At 39.1% G+C, this 23771-nt stretch overlaps 1 protein-coding gene across 4 annotated transcripts in view; it reads left to right on the forward strand.

The window, feature by feature from the left end:
* The first annotated feature begins 1046 nt into the window (after positions 1-1046).
* The window catches only part of camk1b (calcium/calmodulin-dependent protein kinase Ib), a 40363-nt gene continuing 17638 nt past the window's right edge, over positions 1047-23771 (forward strand). Inside the window, exons 1-3 of one of the 4 annotated variants that reach the window (XM_014412833.4) lie at positions 1097-1198; positions 3030-3042; positions 7181-7294. In XM_014412833.4, the coding sequence (XP_014268319.1) occupies positions 3032-3042; positions 7181-7294 (125 nt within the window). In that variant the 5' untranslated portion in view covers positions 1097-1198; positions 3030-3031. The other 3 variants (XM_014412834.4, XM_014412835.4, XM_014412836.4) reach the window with 3 other exon arrangements.

Raw genomic sequence — 23771 nt, forward strand, 5'->3', positions numbered from 1 at the left:
TGGTGCTGAAGAGCAATTTAACAGCGTTTTATGATTCCATTGTGAAACATAAAGGGATGGACAGGGTACAATGATTAAAAAAAGGTTCAAATAAACTGATACACAACATCCTGTGTGTTAGCACACGTGTTTCAGTTCCAAGAAGACCACTTTAAGCTTGCAATGATCTTGACCTGTTTGAGGTTATGTAATCCACTAGATGGAGCACTACACCTGTACAAGCTGACACTGCACAATTTCAGCTTAGAGGTGTCTGCACAGGACAGAGTGTATGCACATGGTACTGAAAAAAAATTGTATGGGTTTATTTATTTTTGGCTTCAGTTTTAAAAATTTGGTTTGTCACTGATTTTATTGTTTCATGAAACAACAGGCAGAAGAGTTGGAAGCAAATTTTAAAACTCATGAGTTTTTACTTGCTGTAAGCAACATGCCCAGTAAACTGGAGTAGAATACTTGGACTAAATGTAAGTAACATTCCTACTAGTCCTATATGTGGTGCTATCCGATGGTGTTAGGGATTTTATGATTAACATCACTCTAGTTCAGTGGCTTTGATGGGGGTGGGGTACATTATATTTTAGGCGGGGTAGTGACACCCCATACCCCCTTTGAAACACGCTTCTGCTCATGTCTAGCAAAAAAAGCAACCCTCGTTTGATCAAACATAACGATTATTTTATTGCAACACTGTCGCACTTCTATGTGACAGCAGGCCAATAAAAGCGGCTACACCACTCAGCGTGTGCATGTCACAAGTATTTATCTAAACTTATTAGAGCTTATAATACCTAACTAGCCTACACCTGGAAGTCTGTTAACCACAGCACCTTGGCTGTTAACGTCATAAAAACCGTGACACATTGTGTTTATTACAGCCACTATCGAAACAGCACGTCGATACAGGTGTTCTCGCCTCCAAGCATTTTATTACAGGTGTGGGAGTCACGAGTGAGGGGAGGGAAAGAGGGAGGAGGCAGCTACCGTCGGTGAGACAGAGCCGTTCACCTATGCGCCACACTGCTAGAGCGGTGATTGGTCCGCTTCACTGTGTCCGTCCTTGCCCTGAGGTGACGTCAGGAGGAACCCTGCTGGTGGAGGTTGGCGCGTGCAGATTCAGCGCGAGCGCTCAGAGTAGGAGAGACAGCCGGCGGGCTCCAGGCAGAGACTCCGGACCTTCGTGACAGCACATTTTCAGGTAGGAGGGAGACACTGCGTTAACTTTCATTTTGACTCCCACCCCTTCCGACAAAGAGCAGATAGGCGCTTGAGCGCGATTTCTCGTCAGGGTTTGGACAGCTGCTCTCCCCCACTGAGCTCTCTGTGAGGTAAGCTGTCGTTAACGGGCACTTTGGCTGCATTTACCTCGCCTGTAAGGACTTTTCCGTAGAAGGAATGTGTTTATAACAGCTGAAGTGAGATTTGACGACTTTTAAAAATAACTCGTTTTCAGCGTTTTAGGCTGCTGAAGCATAAACAGCAGCCGGGGTCACGTTATATCCTCCCATTCACTCCGAGAGGACCTCGGTGTAACTAAAGCTGCTGTTTTGAAGATCAGATGCTGACATGGAATATACTAGAGACTGAAGTGATCGCTTTTTATCCTCTTCTTCTTTCACTGAAACCATATACAGGTAGATATCTATCTAAATGGCTCAAGTTTAACTTATGGTATGTCTACAAAAAGCGTTAGGCCAGAAGGATCCCTGTTATTAATCTGTAAATCAGAAATACTGTAATGATTTCATCAGTAAAAACACATCACACTGTACGTCTTCCCCGGGAAGTCCTTAAAGCAGTTTGAGTGTAACCCCATCTGTCTCTGTCGTTTATTTGCTTTCTGTTTCTCTGTGGCTTTCTTTACACACCGTCTCTCACTTTCTTAACACTTCACACACCTCCTCACCTCTTCTACTAAGAAGTCCTCTTATCATTGATAAGCTGGCCTTAAGAGGAGATTTGGTGTGCGTCACTGACAGCAGATGACCAATCAACACTGCTGTTAGAAAAATCTCAATGTGTTTGCCATGGAAGCAGATGGGTGCAGGTCGGTTGATTGATATGCAGGTATGGATGGGCTCCATGGCGTTCAGTTGACAGCTGCTTTCTGACTCTGGGAAACACAAACTGGCTCTTCTTTCTTCTCTTTCACTGTCTGTGTTTATGCTTCTAAATATGTTCCACTTGGCACCCTGTGGAAAAAGAGCTTGCCCACATCTGCGGAGGTCTTTGTCAAGTGTTTGACCTAATGAAACTTGTTGTTGTTGTATGAAATATGTGAATGGAGTTTGTTAGTTTGTTTTGACAGCAGCTGCTTTCCCCCCCTGTGTCTTTCGTCCTTGTCAGTGTGCGCAACATTCTCAGAAACAAAAAAACTAGATTCCTCAAAAACAAAAACACTAGTTTTCCAAAGAGATAATAAAGATATCAAGATAAATAACCAAACATGTTGGGGGTAGGTTTATGAAATTTGATTCAAAAACATAGCCAGACTCATCTGAAGGTTTTAAAATCACTGAAAGATCATCTCTTTGCACTAGTGTAGTGAGCTTTCAGTGAACTCTGTCTGCTTTAACAGGAATGCATTCCTTGGACATGTCTTTGACTTTTTGTTCATACTTGGCAGCATATTTTCCCCTCAGTTTGCCATAGATGGTGTGGAGAAGTATGGAATAATAGTGATTAAGCTGAGCCAAAATCAGTTTTTATTCTTTAAAAAAACAGAAGAATAATAAACAGAACCAATTTGGAGTTTATCTGCATCGTTATAGAGACACAAGCCAAATAAGTTATTTGCAGAGCTCTGTCTCCTTAAATGTTAATTTAACTTTTTCTACTTCCTCTTTTTTTCAGTCTTTTGCATTCATTTTGTGGTGTGTTCATGTGTGTGTTTGTGTGTCTGTGAGTGTGAGAGACGGTTTAGCAGGGCCGGACAGAGCTTTTTTGCACGTGCCATTTTGTCACATTTAACTGTCGTCGTGTGTGTGTGTGTTTGTGTGTGTGTTTCTTCTGTCCACTGCGCATCACAGGAATGGGAAACCAGTGAGTACAGCAACTCTCTCTAATTCTTCAACAGGGGGTGAATGCTGCATGTCACCTACTTCTCAGGGAATGTGACTATGATATTGTGCTTTTTTCCAACCTCCAGCTTCTTCAGTCCTGTTGCTTATTTACTCAGTTGAGCAGCTTATCGTGTCCCACTGGCCAAAGTCATGCCATCCGTGGACGTTGAAGGGCTTTTTTTTTTATCCGCTTTATGCTCATACAATACCATGCATGTATCTTTCCTCTACTCTTCCACATATTTAAGCTTTGGCCTTTTCTGCCCTTGCGTGTGTGAAACATGAACCTTAATCTGCTGTTTATAGCATTTGCCTGTTTTTTTTTTTTTTTAATAAAAAAAAAAAACAACAGACACCCTTGCTCATGTCTAACTGGATTAAACTCCAGTGGCTTGAAATGTGTTGTTTTGATATAAAAGTGCTGTGAAGGAGGTTTAGGTGCATGTTGGCATTTGCTGCGTAATGCTACCTTTAGAAAATGCAACCACTGGCAACAAAAGGTTGACGCATATATGGATTAAAAATTACTTTGATGTTCAATGTCACTTCTTCTCAGTGCATGAATTAACATGAATTTCCATATGAGCAAGGTGAGATGCTACAAACAAGCAGCATGTGAGAGGTGTTTTCACTCTTCCTCTGGCTTCATGTTCTCAAAAGTCTTTTGCTCTTATGCAGTTAGGGGGATTAAAAAATACAAAGCCTTTCAGAACTGTGAAGAATTTTATTTTCAGTTGTTTAATTCATTGTTTAGTCTCTTAATGGAAGTCATGTTTTACTGTAGCTTTTTATTATGCAACCCAACCATTTTGTATACAGAAAACGAACATCTTTACAATCAAGGGGTCATGACTGTGTAGTTGCATAGTTCTCATAAAATATATCTTTTATATATATTTAAATAAATAAATATTTCTTATATAATATTATACTGTTAAATGCCAGACTTTCAAAAAGCACGTGTACAAATGATCCATGTGAACCAAAAGCTCAGACTTCAGATTGCTCTTGGGTCTGTATGTTGTAAATAAAAGAGAGTTATCATCTCAACAGCTCAGACCTTCTGTTTGCAACAGGTAGTCAATCAGAAGAGTTTTGGCTTAAAGGTAGTGGAGCAATAACTTTGTGCTTTGGAATGTGGACAAACTGAGGGGCTGCACCAAATCCTACAATGCGATAGACAAGGATTATTTTGAACAGTGAATCATGCAAAGCTTCTGTGGTTGGGGCCAAGAAACAACTATGATGGTAGAAATGATTGCAACATATCAACTTTAAGTAGTTGTTTTGGCAGTGCAGGTTCAAGGTCCTGACTTGAAGTTACTCCAGGTTATTTTGTAAGGAAAACATTAAAGTAAAAATTGCTAAATGAATCCACAGTTTCCATAGAAAGAGACAGGTGGTGAGCATACACATGGGAATTCAGTTAGTCTGCTCTTTTATTATTTGTTGATTCTTCACAGTAGTTACAGGACTACAGGCTGTGCAACATCAGATGTATCAGTAAAGTATTTACACATGGTTAACTATACTTCCTTATACAACTATCCTCACTTTGCATGCTGGTTTTCATGTTTAATTTAGAGACACTTCCTTTTTACTTCATCTTCTCTAAATAGCGCACCAAATGATGTGGTGTAGAATGACTCATATGTATTTAAATGTTAACGGTAAGCTTTGTTCCGACAGGCTCATTTGGTTGGTTTGTTCCTTAGATTATATCGGAAGTTGAACATGAACACATACAAAAATTAGCACTGAGAATTACTCTGTAGATTAAAATGAAACAGTTCTTCCTGTGCATATATGTGCACTTTATGTCTGAGCAGGCTATTTTGATATATTCAAGCTAAAGGTAACACACCGCAGCCAGCCGTCAAAGTAACCAGAATGATTTCCAGCTTAGCTGCCACCTGCCATTAGACACTAAAGCAATTTAGACGCTCAGATACCATAGCAGCGCCTTTGGGTTTCCATGGCGACATGTATGAAGCCAACTTCTGGCATTAGTGAAGGTAACACGACTGTCGCTGCGCCTGTCTGTGTGCGTCTGTATGTGTGTGATCATGTGAAAACCCCTGGACACACGTGGGAAAAAAAATAATCTTTGAATTCATGCTACTGTGCGTGTACCCCAATCAGTGCCTGCAGCTAGAAGAGGCCATGACCATTTGTTCTGAGATAACTGCAGTGCTAAGCCTCGCCTTGTTTATATGGCTACAGTGCCTCTCGGCATTAAAATGAGCTGATTCTGAACTAATTGGAAGATGATTAACTGCGCTGTTATATCGCCTTTAGCAGAACAACACTGGCCCAGTCCAGAACAATATGTTATATCATCCCATATAGACAGACTGTGAAGTTGCCAGGCAGGCAGCAGGAACAGAGGAGGAGTGAGGCATGCTGATATGAACCAGGGCTATTTTAGTCTTCGAGATCTTGAGGCACTTTCTAGGTTTAGATTATGATAGCTGTGACAGCAGGGTCCTCTGTGATCCCTCCCACTCTTCAAAGTGTGGTGAGGACAAACATCTGAAAGTTAACTTCTGGTGTGAAAAATGAAGTGAGAAGAAAACAGGAAGAAACAAACATTGTTTCAATGAGAGCTGCATTTATAACTTTTTAATGGTAGAAGGGTATTTATGGAGGGCTTAATACCTTGGCCGGGTATATGAGTGTGAATCTAATTTTGTTTGACTTTATTTGAGTTCACCTAACTTGCCTGATGCTCAACTTTAAATAGATAAACACACGTTTCATAAGCATAAACATCTGAGTTTCAGTTCTTCATAACAATGTGCTTCTTCAGAGGGGCTCATCTTAAAGTTGGACTTGTCAACACAGCTTTGCAGCTCTGTGAAAAAAACATTGCGTGAGGATGACAAATTTATATGTTATCTGGATCCATAATACAACCAGAGTTGTATGCAGCTCTGATACAACTGCAGTGGTAAGAAGTTAAGCACTTGAAGTTATGTACTTAGGACATACAGCAGCAACTGAACTGCTTCAGGTCACTGTTTGGTTTACTTACTAACCTGGCAGATACAAGACTTGGCTTTTGGCCCTGTCTGCAATGAATTCCTCTTTTGCTGATTATAAATTGTATTGCACATGACTGCACTGATGTAACTTCACAACATCTCTATATAGTTGGAAGTGAACTTTATTGTTTGCCATTTTGAAGCTTTATAGCGCTGCATATGCTACATGTTACAACCACTTAAAAGGAATCACCAGCACACAAGCAACCGTGACCAGATATTTACCAGTGTTTTTGTGTAAATGACCAATTCTCTCCTGGCCCTGTGCTTAGAGTCCTATGCCATACAATGTTGACTGTGTGAAAACGCAACAGAAACATGCAGCTGTTGCTGTAACAAAGTGTTGCAATGGTTTGCCTGTAGTTGCAACTCAGTGTGGTTAGTTTTTGAAAGGCGCTGTAGAAAGGTCTGTGATCTCATTTGTATGAGACACAAACACACCATACAGTGGAGGACATCGAGGTGATGGTATACCTGCTGCTTGGTCTATGACTTTTTGTCATACTCAGTGTGAAAGAAGAGGGCCAGAGAAGGTGGCGGGCGTTGTGTGTAGCCATTTCCCTCGTTGCCAGGATAAAAAAATGGCGGGTATGATTCTTGTGAAGGAGTCGGTCTCATAACTCATCCAGTACCGTCACTCCTTGACCAATCAGTGGCACGGAGTCTGTTGACATCACAACTCGACTTGGCTCGATTGGAAACCTGGTCTAGTAGGTACTAAAAAGTACTTGGTATAAGGTACTATCACCTAATGGAAAAACCTAAAAACCAAGTTGAGATGAGTCATGTGGATTCTAGTGGAAAAGTGGCTTAACAGACACCCACCTGGCTTATACACACCCTAATAAATCAGCTAAACAACTAATATATTCCCAACACAGTGAAATAATGCTCACATAGTAATGTGACCTACATTTGGATATGAAATGTTTAATCTAACTGATAAGGGTAAAAAATAGATTTGCAATAAAAAGCACAAGAGATGTGAGCCCTGAACTATCAGTGAAGTATTTATGGCAGTTAAATGCCGATATTTATGAATATTTTCTCCTTATCCCCCTTTTTCCTCACTAGCATTGTTTCTGAGCGTCCCAACAAGAAGATGCCGCTGGATGAGGACTGTCATGCCTGGAAAAAGAAGACCACGGACATAAAGGAGAAGTATGACTTCAAAGACGTCCTGGGCACGTAAGTGTGTCTTTGCCACAGTGTTGAAATCCTTCGTGCTGTTGGTTTGCGAGATGTCTTTGTCACACTCTAGAAGACATTGCAGAACCATGAAGTGCAAAAATGGTGTGCTCTTTAATGCCTGTCTATTCACTTGTCTCACATGGACAAAATCCAGAAATATATACTTGACACTAGATTTCATTTTTTTTATAAAACCATTATACATGTAATTACCTAGTAAGTGTTGCTGCTTGAAGAATGTATAAACCATAGTTGGTAAAGGGCACTCAGCCGTGAATGTATTGAATAGGCAAATGATGCACCCATACGCGGTGTTATGCAACCATCCGCCTAAAAGGGCTGCCTTTTGCAAGCCAACTTCATGCTGGGCGCTCTTGTGAATGTCAGGTTTTTAGTTTTGTGTTCCACCTTTTGTTTCACCTGCCTTTTTCTCTTTGAAGTATTATATCTACTCAAACATGGACTTATTTTCAGAAAAATCATCTGATCAAAGCCCGTGAATTTAGCTAATGACCTCACAATTACTTGTTGTGTGTGACACTGATTTTTACTTGTATTTGTTTTTTTACCCAGCATCTAGTCTCCCACAGTTTGTCTTCACTTGTCAGGGTCAGTGGCTACATTTATCTGCTGCGTATATAGTCTATATGGTTATCAGCAGCTGAATAAATAAATGGATGTATGACAAACCCTGTAACAGATGTTATTGTTCTCTCAGACTGATTAAAAAAAAAAGGGTCATCAAATATGATTTGGAGATTTTCAGTATACCATGGCAATCTGCCCAAGTAAAGTCTATGTATGAGGAACACTGCCGTGTCACCGGTATATCCTGTTGATCTACCTCTCTGGCCCAGTGTCAACAATCCTGCCACAAAGCATTACACTGAGATGCTGATCAGCTGCTGCTTGTGTGCAAATGAATACAATGTTAGACCTCTTAAAGAAGTGTATTTCTTAGTCAGTACACAAGATAAACACACAGCCTCGTAAATTTAAACCTGTTTAATGTAGTGTCGACGAAAGGCCAAAATGATACTCCTGAGAAGGATCAGCATTAATACTGAAGTAATCTATTGATCTACTTCGATTATTCTTATTCTTATATTATAAGATTGTTAAGCCAAAGGACCTCTCAACAAATTATCACTATTTTATATTGCTGAACAGCCAAATGAGGAACACTTCATTCTCTATTCCCCTGTAATATACTGTTTAACTGGGAAACATGTTTTACGTAACAGTGATTCTGTGATTCTGTAAATGTGTGGCTCACTGTTTAAGAAAGCATAAAGTCAAACTGCATAGCTGAGTGTCTTTGTTTATTCCAGCACATATGTCATTATATGAGACTAGTGACACATAAAAATATGTAACAGACTTGGATTCTCACTTCTTAGTCTGTCACTGTGTTTTTACGTCTGTGTCGCTGGTGAGTGTGAAACACTAGGAAGGAGGATTGGCTGCTCTGAAAACTATTTAAGCTGTTTTTCATCATACCACCAGCAGTCTTTGCCTACATTCAGTATTATCAGTACTTGCAGACAAGATTGCTATATCGCTGAAATATTTTTGGATGTAGTGTCCTGCGTTCAGCTGGCTGCAGATTTGTGCTTGTCCCCTTATTAATGATCTGTTTGCTGTGTAATCTCTCAAAGTGTGTGCGTGCGTGTGTGCCTGTGTTATATGACTTAATATGTCTTAGTGTGATTCACTTGTGAATGTGACCTAGTTTGTTTTTTTTTTGTTCCCATAGAACATAATGTTAAATTGATTTATACTTTCTTGCTTTTGTTATTTCATGGGACAAAAAATGTGAAAGTGGCTTCTTTCATGAATAAGTCATAGCATGAGATGTTTAAATCCTGCAAAACATAGCATATAAATCACAAACATTAAGTTTAGGATTTATTCACATGGGTGTGATTGTGATTATCACTTTATCTCAAATGGTCATGCTTGATTTTTGAATGGCAACCCCGCTGTTTGTCATTTATAGAAACTTGAATCATTCCTGACGTATCTGAAGCGCAGCTACACTATATGTGCTAGTATGCAGGAATCCCACTGTTGTAGCTGCACACAGTATGCTAGTCAAATCTTGATGTGATTTGGCTTTTATAAAAATATAATTTATTCTGACATCAAGACTGTTTCTGCCTTTCAGAGGTCATGCTGGGATTGAGATCGTCCTCCTGTCCAAATAGTCCCACTGTCTTTCCCACTATGAAATGTTTTCCCAAAATTACTTTAGCAATTTGGATCCCATTTTTCCCCTTTAAGCCTATACTGTTTTGTGCATGCATACTTGTAACACTTAATGCCTAGAATAACTCCTGGTTATAAGCTCGTTAAGCATGGATGCCGAGTGTCATAAGACAGGATGTTTGTCCAAGGTGTCTTGCTTAAAGCGTGTTTTCCATACACCCACATCCTTGTTAGTTTTGGATTAAGTTCTGTGAACTTAGATGAAACCTAATACAAGGTGAAAGCTAGCTGGTTTTGTGAGTTTATAAAACCTCCCCTTGCTCCTTTTGTGTCACGAGTTGACATAAGTAGAAACATATTCAAAACCTAATCATAATATGAAGAATACATATATATATAACCAGCTGAGCCTGGTTGACAGCCACATACATGAAAATCCTTTCAACCCTCTTATTGTCATCCCTCTAGTTCTCCACCTGTCCCCGGTTTGGGGCTGAGCTTGTTTATGGAGAGATCACCGGCTCAATGCATCACTCAGCTGTTTGCCACATTCATTTGCCTTTGCTGGATTGTTGTCTTGGTAACAACAAGAGACACTTTCCATAATGGACTCAAACAGTCACTATGGAAACAAAGTTTTTGATTCGCTATTAATAATCCACCACCGGGTTCATGTGTGTGCTTTGTGAATCGGATTAAAAATTAAATTTTTTTTAATGGAAACACAGAAAATTTGATGCGCTTCTATACCTTTCTCTACACACGTTTTGTGTTTGTTTGGGTTTTTTTTGGAACCTTCCTTGCTCATATTTTGACCATGATCGGGGTGGTCACTGATGTAAAACCATTAGTATTAGTCTTAAACATTAGTCATCAATTTACCTGTCCTGAATTTGCAAAAACATTCAGTAAATGCAAAATAATCAAATGTGTATTTAAATGACTTGTTATTTATATATGTCACATTTATTTCCTTCAGGGGTCTTCAATGACACAGTTATCCCAGCACTTTAGGATGCTTGGTCTGTTGCAGTATCAGTGCAGATACCTTGGCTTTAGGTTTATGCCAATACTGAATACTGATACAGCTCCAGTGTACATTAACAAGCTTTGTTTCTCACTGTGAGGTAAAGACTGGAAATCATTCTTTTATCTTTCAAGCAGCATCAGGTTCAAATTAAACTTTTTTTCAAACTTCACAAAGCAAATGTAACAGGTACATGCAATGGTATAAATGTACTGAACTGCTTTTTATGATCAAAATAATACCAAACAATGGTACACACAAACAAATTGTACTTTTGATGTTGATCAAAGTTTTTGCGCTTGCTGTCCTAAACGCTCTTGCTAGTGTCTCTCTTCTCTTTCTCTGCTTTCCATTTTACCCCTGTGTACCCCTCTGTACACACATGGAGTGTAGCTGGACAGAGAGACAGGTATTGATGAGTGTAATGAAGCTGATGGCTTACTAATGCTACTGCAAGCACTATAAAATCTTCCTAACAAGTGTAAAATCGAATATAGCAACATCCAAAATGTTAACAGAGAAAGAGAGAGCGAAGCTGAAATGGAAAGCACACTCCTTTTATTGTGGCCAACTCACTTGACCATTGTTTGTTGGAAATCACCTAGTCAGTTACAAACTATAAAAAAAAACCCCAGAACTTGTGGCGTAGCATAGGGCTGGGCCATATCATACCGTTCACGGTAATACTGGTATAATGTTGGGCAACGATAAGAAAATGAAATATCGCGATAGAATATGGGTAAAACGTGCATCGTTGAATGAAACGGATGAACCAGAATTGGTTTGTAAAAATGCTGCAACTTCACTGGTGTGGAACTGGTTATGCTGAGGATATGTTGGCCAATGTTGGCCAATTTCCACTGGAAATGCCTTTTGGTTAAACTGTCAGCAAGGAATTTCCATTTGCACTGTTAATTTTTTATATTATATAACTTTAATGCACATAAAAAAACAGCTGCTTGTGAAAAGTGAAAATACATTGATGTTTTTTTTTCCACTAATAAAATTGTGGAGTTGTAAAGTATTTTGTCTAGTGTCAATTATATCGTCAGTTATATCGTTATCGCAAATTTTCAAATGTATATCGTGATAAATATTTTTGGTCATATCGCCCTGCTCTAGCGTAGCATGTGTGAAATACTCAGTGTCACTTCCCTGACCCATGTCTATTGGTGCACTTTTTTCTGATGAGTAACCTATTAAATATAGAAATGAATTAAATAAAGCGCTGTGCAAAACTCTTAAGTCACCTTTCTTAAAAATATATTGTTTAATATTTTGCTTGGAAAATAGGTGCAATAATTTAAGGAAATGTGTATCAACATGCATGGAAATATGGTATATATAAGGTAAAACAGAGTTTATATAATTCTAATGAACTTGAAAATCAGTATTTGGCACGATCACCTCTACTCTTAAATACAGACTGACCTCTCTTAACCAAGCTTTCTGGTAATTTCTTTAAGCACTCTTCAGGAATAGTCCTTCAGGAATAGTCCTTCAGGAATAGTCCTTCCATGTATGCTTTTACTACACTGGCAGTGTGTTTGAGAAATGGAAATGGCTGTTGTCAGTCAGATGGTATCCTGATGATACTGCATCTTGTCTCAAAATCTGGTGTTCCTTTTCTGAATTTATAATAATTTCACCAATTTTGACAAGATCTCCAACACCGCTGACTGAAATGCAGCCCCAAACCATGACAGAAGCTCAACTATGTTTTACAGATGGCTGTCTCCTGACCTCCTTTGTACATACTAACAATTAGAACTAAAAAAACAAAACTTTTCACATTTGGATTCATCACTCCATCAGACCCTTTGGTCTAGTTAGTCTAGTTATTGTGCAATTTGGCATACCTCAACATTTTCTTCCCATTTTGCTATCCTTAAAAAAATGGCCTTTTGACAGCCACGTCCTAGCTAAGTTATCCGTTTTATGAAAACAACACTAGTTCATCTTTCGAGTTAGGAGCCTTTTTATATTATATGATTCATAGGTCGGTGTTAAGTGGCTTTGAAAATAGTCAGGTACAAGAATTGGACTGAAAATGAGTGAAAAAGCAGCCAGTCTCCAAAGAGAAACTTCTGCAAGCTATTGCCAAGACCACTTTCAAAATTACAAGAAAGTCTGGCTCCTTGGAAATAAAATAAAGAAATTGGGGGTAGCTCAACCCTATTGCACAGTACTCTAGGTCAGCCCCATAGAGTTTTGTGTTGTTACAAATGCCCCATCCAGCTGTCTGATCAGTATCTGATATAAGTGTTGTATCAGTGCATCAGTCCTATGAACCACATAACAGCTGCTTGCATTTGGTTAATCCCCAGCTGCAGGCACATGTTTCAGTAATCAAAACAGATGGGGATTAATAAAAACAAGCAATGGTACTGCAATCAACTTAAATCCTCCCTTAAGTTAACACCCCCAACCTCTCTCTCTTTCTATTTGTCCTACCCAACTCAAAACTTGGATCTCGGCTGTCAGAAAGCCAACCTCATTTTTGGCTCCACATCTCTATCACCTGCTCTCTATTTCCTGGTTTCAAACTGTGTTCAGTGTTGGATGGGGGATCCCAGTGTATCCTGCTGCCCTTTGATTTTCAGCTGAAATTAAAGCGTTCATTATGCAGGGTTGAGGACACACAGCTGAGCATAATGCCACAGATCCTCTTCAGGGCTTTTGTTAATCACATATAGAGTATTACAGTTACGTTTCTAGTTAAAGATCTGGTAATATTAAAAGTAGCATTTGTCACAGTTACCTTGAATTCAACAAGGGTAGGTGTGCAAGGCTTGGTGTGTATGCAGTCATGCATACATATTCAGATGTTTTTGACTGAGAAGTTTGAATTTCCTTGTCTCTGCTGGTACTTTCCTAACCTTTTATTTCAAATATTGACTTTCACTGCTCTCTCTACAATATGTTGGTAAGCATTTGTCATGAGTCATGTTGCCCCGGGTGTACTGCTCATTGTCACAGGCCCTGTATTTGGAAAATAGGAAATATCTTATATATTGTGTAATGTATTATTATAGAGCCTTTTCAACTTAATATAGAAAATATGAGTGAATCTGCTGTCAGTAGTTATTTATTTGAAACTGTTTCTATGTTTCAAAGACTAGATGACCTATTATGTCATTTGAATCCCAGTGTCCTCCATTATTTCACTTTTTCCCCCTTCTTTCTGTTGTTAAGATGTTGATCTTTTCACTGTAGTGCCTATAAACATCTCTTTGCAAGAAATGTTCCCACACTTTGCCACAGGCTTTGAGATTTCTTTAGTGATGATAAACTGCACAAATGAACCATGCTGACTTTTTTGACATTTAAATGGCTGCACATGTTCTCATGCCGCGAGCAGTAAGGCGGAATTCTTGGTATTTTTAGCCTAGAATACATTGCAAAACATAGAGGAGATAAAGCAACAAGAGACTGGCTATAGGAGGAAGTGGACAGAAAAAGCAGGGGTGCATGGTGTAATCATCTAAAATCGTTATGGCTGATGGATTGGCCACTGCCTGTCTTCGTCAGTCATGTTCTATGGTGACCCAGTGGCCCTCGTTGTTTGTAGGATCTGCTATTGGCTGCAATTGATTTGGTAAGAGTTGTGTTTTTGTACATGCGGGGGTGATGGAGAGGCACAGAGAGTAAAAGGATTCAACACTTGTTTTTCTTTTCTGCCCCGTTGTGTATGTTTATAGGCACATGCAGTATAATTATAATAATCAATAAAACCTCTCTATTTCTGTTATCTCTTGTTGACCTTCAGCTCCCCCCATTTGACTTGGCAACTCTGAGAATGAAAGAGGATCCATTCATCACTTCTCTTCTCTTTTTACCAAGCAAAGAGCACAGATATTTTTATGTGCTAGACTTCAGAGTGAGCTTATATTGTTCAGTGTCTATTAGATGGATGAGATACTAATCTTTTTAACTTCATCAGTGTGTATTTCTGTGATATGAAACTGTGTTGCTGATGTTTCTCAGTGAAATGCTGGATTCAAGATTTTTGCTGATTTGTTGTACAGAATCAACAGTTAGTGCTGGGACACAATCTGTTAGTGAAAAGAGGAACCTTTTGCTCCACTTGTTACCTCATACTCATGCCTCTGGGCTATTACATGGGTTTTAACACTGATTTGCCTCTCTGTCTAAGGGCTCTCTGCTCCTGAGTGGAAGGGTTCAATAACTCAGCACTAAATGTTCATACGTCTGAGTGTGTTTATTTGGGCACTTTTACGCACAGTTTCATTTGTGAATGACGATGATTTGCATGACCAGAGATGAGGCTTTGACCACGCTGTAGCATTAAATGTTCTTACAGTAAATCATATTATTGTTTAGAGCAGGAATGTCAAACTCATTTTACACCATGGGCCACATTCAGCCCACTTTGAGCTTAAGTGGGCTGATTCAGCCAAACTCCCCTTTCTGTCAGTGTAAAGATGTTTAACTACGCATTTAATCCCATTTATTATCAGAAAAAGAAGTGCAGCTTCAACAGTACAGCTCAGTTTTTCTACAAGGATAAAAATGCTGCCGTAGTAAATGACAAAAATCTGTCAGAACTCATAAATAAATGTATAAAACTACAGAAAAAAGTTCTGTTAGCTTACTGCCTGTAGGAAAAGCTGTTTAAAACAAGCAAACAAAAATAAAAAACGCATTGGAGTCTTTACTAGGTCAGTTATGGCCCCTGGGCATTATGTTTGACAACTCTGATTTAGAGAGACCACGGTCTCTAAAACACGTACTAACCTCTCTTATAGTATATAAATCTTATAGTAAATAAGGGACATGCCTTTGTCTGGATCTTGCACTCACCCGTTCAAAGTTTCATTGTCATTGAAATGACTGTTTCGATGACAGTCAGTTGCCATCTTCAAAGTGACTTTGGCCCAGCAAGGCAGTGATAAACAGCAACGAGGTAGAGTCAGACTGTGGTGGCCAGTTTGCAGCTGAATGGGATCAGATTACAGATGTGCATTGTGTTTGTGATTAAACTGCAAAAATCACAAATCAGTTGTGGTATGTTGCAAACCTGTTGCTACCTGCATACACAGGAATTCACATTAATTATTTAGTGCAGCCAGAACTTCAGAGATTTGAAATTAAAATTCAGAAATCCCTGCACAGTTAATGATACTGTGGCTTTGTGGTGCAGTGGCCCACTCATGTGCCTAACATGGTCCCTGTTTTAAGACTGGGAGGAGACACAAATCCCTTGGGGGGATATGCAAATATGAAGAGCCATCTAGTGTGGTGACACGTAAATAAGGAAACAGCTGAAAGAAGTTTCTTCAGATGGTGACGTAGTTGCTGTAGGGGCCAGTTTAACTGCAAAATGTCAACTTTGCACAATCAATTGAGTCGGAATCGAGCAACTTGCAGCGTAGACAAGTTGCACTCATTGGTTCTTACTGAGTCAGGTTGCTTGCACCTGATTGGCGATCTGTATTTTTAAATTAGATGGCAGTTAGTTGAATTCTTTGCCAATTTGTCAGAGAGGGATTGAAGTGAGTCCAAGATGTACTGCAGTTGTTTGGACGTTGCATCTCATTAGGTAACCTGTGCAGTCACTTTGCAAATGAAAGTGATTGCCCAGAAATTGAGTGTGTATTACATCCTCAACCACAGTTAGTTGCCACAAATATTGTGTTTACATAGTATTTCCATAATCTTGTAAAGTAATACAGTTCCTATACATAATTACTATATTTATATTGTCTGAATTTGGATGATGCTGCTGAATCCATATTGCTGCAATTTATTACTTCGTTGCTGTGTTGTGCAATATTTTCAAGTAATAAGTGAGCAATCACCCCACACATCCCTATGCCAACATATTTATAGTCTAAAGTGTAGTGTGGAGGTTCAGACACACATGGAGTTTGAAGGAAAATAAGCACAGACTCACTTTTACTACAGCATTTGCGTGTGAAGTTGAATCAAACGAATTCAAAATGATGATTAACAAAGCCGTTCAGACAAAAGAAACAGCCACCTTTATGGAGCAGATGAATCTCACAGCATGAGAGCTGCCCCACTTCATCTATTTTTCATCTCTCCGTGCTTCTTTTTTTCTGTCTGTGTCCTAACTCTCCCATCTCTTCATTTACCACCATATTTATCCCATCGTATTCCTGTAATAGTGCTTATTATAACGTCAGTTTTTAATCTTCACATAAACCCCCAAAGTATAAATTTTTCTGTAACGTTATCACCTCATAGCTAGCTTAAAAAGAAGACTGGTTTTCTTTATTTTTTTTAAATTGAGCCTGAGCTGCAGAATAGATGATATTAAAAGGAAGAAGGTGGATGGGGCTTTGCTCCAGTACTGTAAAGCATAGCACAAGACAATACATTACTGTGTCCTTGTAATAGTGTCTCTGGCTTATTCTGTCTTTTCGCTGCTCTTTCAGTTTCAAATTCCAAAAATAGTAATCAAGTGGGACAGATTTTTGCATTCTAAATATGCATTCATTAAGACACTCTAGCAGCCATAGCACAGATCAGTGGAGTTTAACCATTCCTTGGAACAATGACAGTTTAGAACTATTTCCAACTCCAGCACAATCCTCAAAATCCATCCCTGCTTATGGCACCTTCAGCCCTTCAGCCCTGCCCTGACCTAATTCGAACAGAAGTCTGCAACTCAGCATGGCATAGCCTGCAGTTCCTGAATCCACACACACACACACACACACACACACACACACACACACACACACACACACACACACACACACACACACACACACACACACATATATGCCCACTGTCTGGCCCACTTAGGCAACTCCATCTGCTCACAGCAATATATCCTCCTAACAGCTTTTAGTACACTCGCAGGCTTGTCATGTACATCTTCCCACAGTCCTTCTCCATTGTTATAATCCTTTATTGTCCGTATTTCTCACATTTCAAGCTGTCCACATATCAGCAAACTGGCTTGAAAAGACATTCCATGCGCTTATTATCTCCAATCCAAGAAATCCTTAGGGATGCGTGTTCTTTGCTGTCTAACTTAATTATACTCCGCTATATGATTTGATTGGGGGATTTTGTTTTCATGTATGTGCTTCAAAGCAATTCCTGCCAGTAAGTGGAGTTTAAACAGTGGAAAGTTGGGTCTATTTTTATCTTAAATGGATACTAAAGCTCTGGTAGTAACAGAGTTTAGGCCTCTAGATAGCAGTGAGCTATGTAAACATCCACCAAGAGTAACCATTTATATCTACTTGTCCTTTTTCCGGCCAATTTATGGCAAATATTCATTCCTTTTTAAATTTTAATTTTGATCTCTTTCAACACTCAAACTACCAGCAAACTACTCTGTGTGTGTGTGTGTGTGTGTGTGTGTGTGTGTGTGTGTGTGTGTGTGTGTGTGTGTGTGTTTTTGTTTTTTTTAGCTGGGTAGAGCTTCTTGTTACTTTGTCTTTTGTCAATGCCTGTCCAATGGCGTACTGCAAAGAGGTGCGTGCTGGAAATTTAATTTGTTTACCAAAGAGAGTCAGAATCCATAAATAATCAAGCTATAAAATAAAATCAATTAGTGAAGACTTTAAAGGCCTTTAAACACAGGACACGTAAAATATTTAGTAATCAGACCACTATATTAAGCAACAAGAGTCCTTGTAGCTTAACATGCACATCGGTAGTGAATATACAATGATATGGAAATATTAACTTAATACTGTTTTACCTCAGATAAACAGCTAGGCGCAATCACCTCTCTGAAATGAGTTCTCTGGCTCCTCAGTTGTGGTCCCAACTATGCCAACAGGAGCTCAAACTGCCCCATTGACTTCCTGAAATATGTACGAAAGCATTCATGATACAGCTTCAGCTTCTGGAGCAAATCATAAAATTCTCCTTGCTGCTGTCTTTTCATGGGAATTGGATGAATCCTGAATCTCTGAAACAGCCGGACCAGCTTATCAATGCAAAATACCAACTTGATTTTTTTACAGTGCACTTTTTGAGGGTAAATCTTCCCTAAATGTATGTATATACTTAGCATTTCCATGTCAAAAAGTTTTAGAAATTTCTTGTTGCTTTTTTGCAACTTGCTCTGCATGCAATATCTTAAGTTATAGTTGAACATAATCTTTACTAGAAGGTAGATGTATATATGAGCATTCAGTATATCAGGGCAAGGTTCAAGGTGTAATGGAAGCTTTTGGGGGATTGTTGTATGGCTCTCCCAAATACCTTTTTATGGGCTCTGGAGAACGGCAAAAAATTCAAAGTTGGATTTTACTTAATCCAAAATTCAAAATAGTGTGTGTGTGTGTGTGTGTGTGTGTGTGTGTGTGTGTGTGTGTGTGTGCGTGAGTGTGTGTGTGTGTGTGCAAGTGTGTGTGTGTTTATCATTAGTTTTGTTTTTTCCCATGGACACAGTGAACAGCTTCTGGCTTTCCCAAAAAATACTTTAAGGACAACAAGATTTCTGAAGTCAAGCTACCTCATGAGGTGCATTTTTAGAGAGCTACCTGCTGTGGTGACCCCCCTTGTGGATAAGGTAGCCTCTAAAAGTAGCTTTTTCTTTTAAAATGGATACAAAATTGAATGGTCAGCCAGTCTAAGTTTAACATTGATTTATTATTGGAGTAAGAAATATGCTCATATTTCTTAGTGCCAGTTAAAATCCAGGCAGCAGTGTTCTGAATTAACTGGAGTTGGTAAGGTGACCTCTTACTGCACTGGCCATAGTTCAGACTTGAAACCTTCAGTTATTTTGTGATGACAGTTTAAGAGTGTTTCATTTTGTTATTTATTGAGGAAATAGCAGATAACAAAACCAAGAATTTCTATCCTCAGAAACAATGTTAGCTGCAGAGGCTACGTCATGAGATGATTGGTCCAGATAGACTGTGTATCGTCAGAGTGGCTTAATTATTCTCAGTGAAGGACAAATTTTTTCTGCTGAAAAATTTTCATGCTACAAACTGACCATTATTGATGCCAGCACTTGTGTACTTGTAGATTTAAAGCTGTTTTAATTTACAAATAGTATTCCATATAAAAAGTCAGAAAATATCTTTTGTTGGTGTCTCATGAACAGATCAGATGGCTAAAAGTAAATTGTTAGTGTTTCCAATATTTAGATTTGCAGTTACAGAAATATTTGGATAGTAACCTAGAGAGGACATAGGAATCATGGGATTGCTGTCTGCTATCACCATTCAGAGACTGACAACAGTACAGACTTCAGGAGCAATGTTTGTCTTTTGGTGAATTAATGAGTTCACTCTAGCCAGTAGCTCCCCATGTTGCTCATAGCTCTAGATGTAGCAGTTTAGTTTTCTTGGTTTGGTTATGTAATATTACTTCACTGAACTGTAGTGTGGATTGTACTGAGGTATTACACTAAAAAACATAGTTTAGCCATGGTGCTGGTCTTTGGTGCACTTTGTCAATATCAGTAGGTCATATTTTACACCATCCATCCATTCGCTTCCGCTTAACCTTTTCAGGGTCACGGGGGCCTATCCCAGCTGTCATAGGGCGAGTGGCGGGGTACACCCTGGACAGCTCGCCAGTCTGTCGCAGGGCTAACACATAGAGACAGACAACCATTCACACTCACACCTATGAGCAATTTGGATTAATCAATTAACCTATCTCCACAAGCTGGACGGTGGGAGGAAGCCGGAGTGCCCGTAGGGAACCCACGCCAACACAGGGAGAACATGCAAACTCCACGGAGAAAGACCCCAGCCTGATGGTGGAATTGAACTCAGGACCTTCTTGCTGTGCAGCAACAGTGCTAACCACCGTGCCACCGTGTTGCCTTATTTTATTTAATGGTTTTTAAATGGTTTATTTAAACCTTTTAAAAGTAAATAAATCTCTTTTTCATTTTACTTTTCACATTTGTGATACAGTATGTGTATACATCCTCACTCGGTATGCAATCACAGCAAGTCTTAGCCCCATAGGAAGGTTTAATGCTGCAGATGTGTAAACTAGGAGAACAGAATGCAAACATACTCATCGCAGCTCCACACCAATACAATGCTTTGCTAGTTTGTGTTCAATGCAGAGGGGTAATGGTGGGCTTTCAACGACAGAAAAGGTTTGGAGGATAATCTGGAAGCTTCTGAGTTTATTTGATCTTCCACTTACTGATTTTCACTTCCTTTTTTACTTGCTAGGCACACTACTGTGTTACGTGTAGTATAATATTGGAATATAGTATAGGAAAAACTTTCAGTTTGAGTTAAAATATGCCAAAAGTTAACCCATCGTATTGGATGGGTTAACCACTGCCTTTATGTGATTTGATGCCAAGGGCTCTTATACATGTGTCCATATGTGATGAGTTGGAAGTGAGAGATGTATTTTGATATTGTCATAACCTGCTGCATCAAGGCGCCAGTGACAAAGGAGGCACGGTGTATAATTTTGAGATATTAGCCATGTATAAATGGTTGTTTTGATCAGGTGATTCAAAACAATAGGCTGTAAACACAACATAGGCAACATTATTTACTCATGAGGTAGATGTGGTTAATGTAGGCTAAATTCTGGCAGTTTTTGTGTGATGTTGCTGACAGACAGACAAGTATTTTTCACTGTCTCAGATTTGTGTCTTTGCCTTGATGGAGCAAAAAAAAAAAAAGGTAATTCAAGTATTTTAAATGGGTCTCCCTTTAGGATTAGATGACCACATTTTACTGATGTGTTGTGTCTGTGTGCTGTGTTGTTATATGTAAATCGAGAGTGATTGTGGTTTGATTGTGCTGTTCTTCATGTTTGGGAGGCCCACAGAGCAAAGATGGTCTTTTTATGTTTCAGGTCCAGTTTCACAGTTGGGTATCTCTCAGCTCTTATTGGGCCAGATGGTCCTTCCCTATGTCTCTCTGACCTTTCCACAGTTACAGTTTTGTCATCTGTTTACATACCTTCTTGACCAACTTCTCAGCAGGACAGATGGCAGAAGTGCTGTGAGTTTGAGAAATAAGAAATGTCCTTTTTCCATGGCAGACAGTCAGAGAAGATTAGTATTCTCAAAACGTCACTGCCACATAAGAAATACTTCCTTGTTGATTTTCTTTTTTTAATGTTTGCTTTGCAGAGTTCATTTTAATTGGCATACAGTATGTGCTGTACATATCTGCATCATCACTGACACTTACTTTATACAATACAACAGTAACAAAATAAAAAAGGTGTTGTGTTCAAAATAGAAGAAACAGAGGGGTCTGCTGACATTTGACCATTTACGATGAATAAAATTAATAATAATAATAAAAAAACAGCCCAGCATCTTATTCAAATGTTTGGGTGGGGTGTAAAACCAACAGAGACGGAGTTTATGCAAATATTTAAACTGTATGAGGCCTAAATGTGTATATGTCTTTTCTATATTTGACTGTATACTGTATGTATATATTGAAACCACTGTGTAAAGTATTTACACAGTGATTTTCTGAGAAATGCCCTACTGTTTGTATAATGGCAAGCTAGTCCTCATTAAGGGCTTAGCAGCTAATAGCTCTCCAGTCGTACCATGTCTGCATGCCTGTGTGTGCGTGAGGGTGAGGGGACTGAGTGTTTCCTGTTTCTGGACACAGTTCCCATGGTGCTGATTAGAACATCCTGTTTGGAACGGGAACAGCTCTGTAAACACGTTTGTTTACCTTATAATCCAACTGAAACCTTGGTTAGGATTAACCTTCAGCAAACTCACCCGACACAGCCATCCTTTCTATATTCTTCATGTTTTTTTAGGCTGCACGGTGCCAGTTGCAGACACATCAAATAATACTCAGATAATTTACTGTAAAACAGTTGTATAACAACAGTACTTGAGGGTTGCTGCTACATTTCTTTGGCATCCCCTGTGTGGTGACAAGCATAGAAGGCAGTTGGCTGAACTTGTGTCTGCTTCTTCTGTTTTTATTAAACAGTGGCTGTCAAGGCTGCTGCTCAGTAAAAGTGTCACTTTAAAGGACCAACGCAGTGAAGGACTGTTTCCTGATATTCAGAAAATAGGGAAGTAATTTTGGGAACTACATAAAAACAATGACCAGTCTTATTTTGTGATGGGAAGTCAAGAATGTAAAAGGTTTTTTTTTTTCTTGGGGGGGGGGGTGTTTATGGCAAAATGTGGTTAAATATAAATATCAAGTTATTTTAAACAATTCAAGTCAGGCAAATATACATCAGGATCATTTCACATGGCAAAATGGTTATACAGTTTTTATCTTGCGAAACAAATAAAATCCCCCCCCTTGAATATCTGTAGTCAAAGACCGTCTCTGTGAACCACTATTTGACACTTCCCAAGAGCCCTTTTGGTTTGTCAGTGGAAGCATGGAGAATGTCAGCTAAATTCTCCAGATGCTGCAGAGGAATTTGCAGCAGTGACAACCTCCTCCACAGAGCTGGATTTCTGCCAAAGCAGATGGCATTCCTGCACAAGTTTTAGTTTCTTGTTGACACACGACCACAAAGCCTCACTCACAGTTAGTCTTATCAAGATCTGGGTTCAGGGTTCTTTGGGTTTTTGTAGTTAACACCACCAGAGACCTGCATGAGGGTCACTGCATAAAGTTTGTGGAAGGACCCGTTGTAAAACATATATATCTAAGCTCAACTACTGTTCATTTGTTGTCTTTACGAATTTTGCTTGATAACTAAAAAAAGGTAATTGTAAGCCCTCTGTTTGCATATTCAATTTCTTTAAACGTAAGCAGGAAGCAAGCAGTTTCACTGTTATTTTGTAAGGAAGCCATTGCCAGTGTTATTCAGCGTGCACCAATGCCTGTCATGTCAAAATTGAAATATCACAATGTCATGCATGGCAGCGTGTATTTCAATAGTAGTAGCAAAATGGGAACCCAATTTTTGAGTTTGTTACACTGATCATGGGCTTTATTTCACTACGAAAGTAATTTCCTAAAGCAAAAGACACAAACAACTGTTATAAATACTGCAAGAAATGCAAACAGGAACACAAACGCTGAGCCAAAATAGGACTGCAGGCGACATCTATCACTGCTCAGTGCACTCGACCTTTGCCAACACAGTGTCCCTTTATGGAAAATCCTGATATAACTCATGAGCCATAAATTACATTAGGCAAAATCAGCCTTCTTTCAAGAATTTATTTATTTTATTTAAAATTAAAATTTGAATTATGAATGTAAATGTGTTTTGCAGGATTCTTTTTTTCTAGGATTACTTTACAGAGAAGAGAGAGTTGCTTGTTTTTCAGATGTCGCTGGT

The sequence above is a fragment of the Maylandia zebra genome, linkage group LG5 (assembly GCF_041146795.1).
Source record: "Maylandia zebra isolate NMK-2024a linkage group LG5, Mzebra_GT3a, whole genome shotgun sequence".
Lineage (NCBI taxonomy): Eukaryota > Metazoa > Chordata > Actinopteri > Cichliformes > Cichlidae > Maylandia > Maylandia zebra.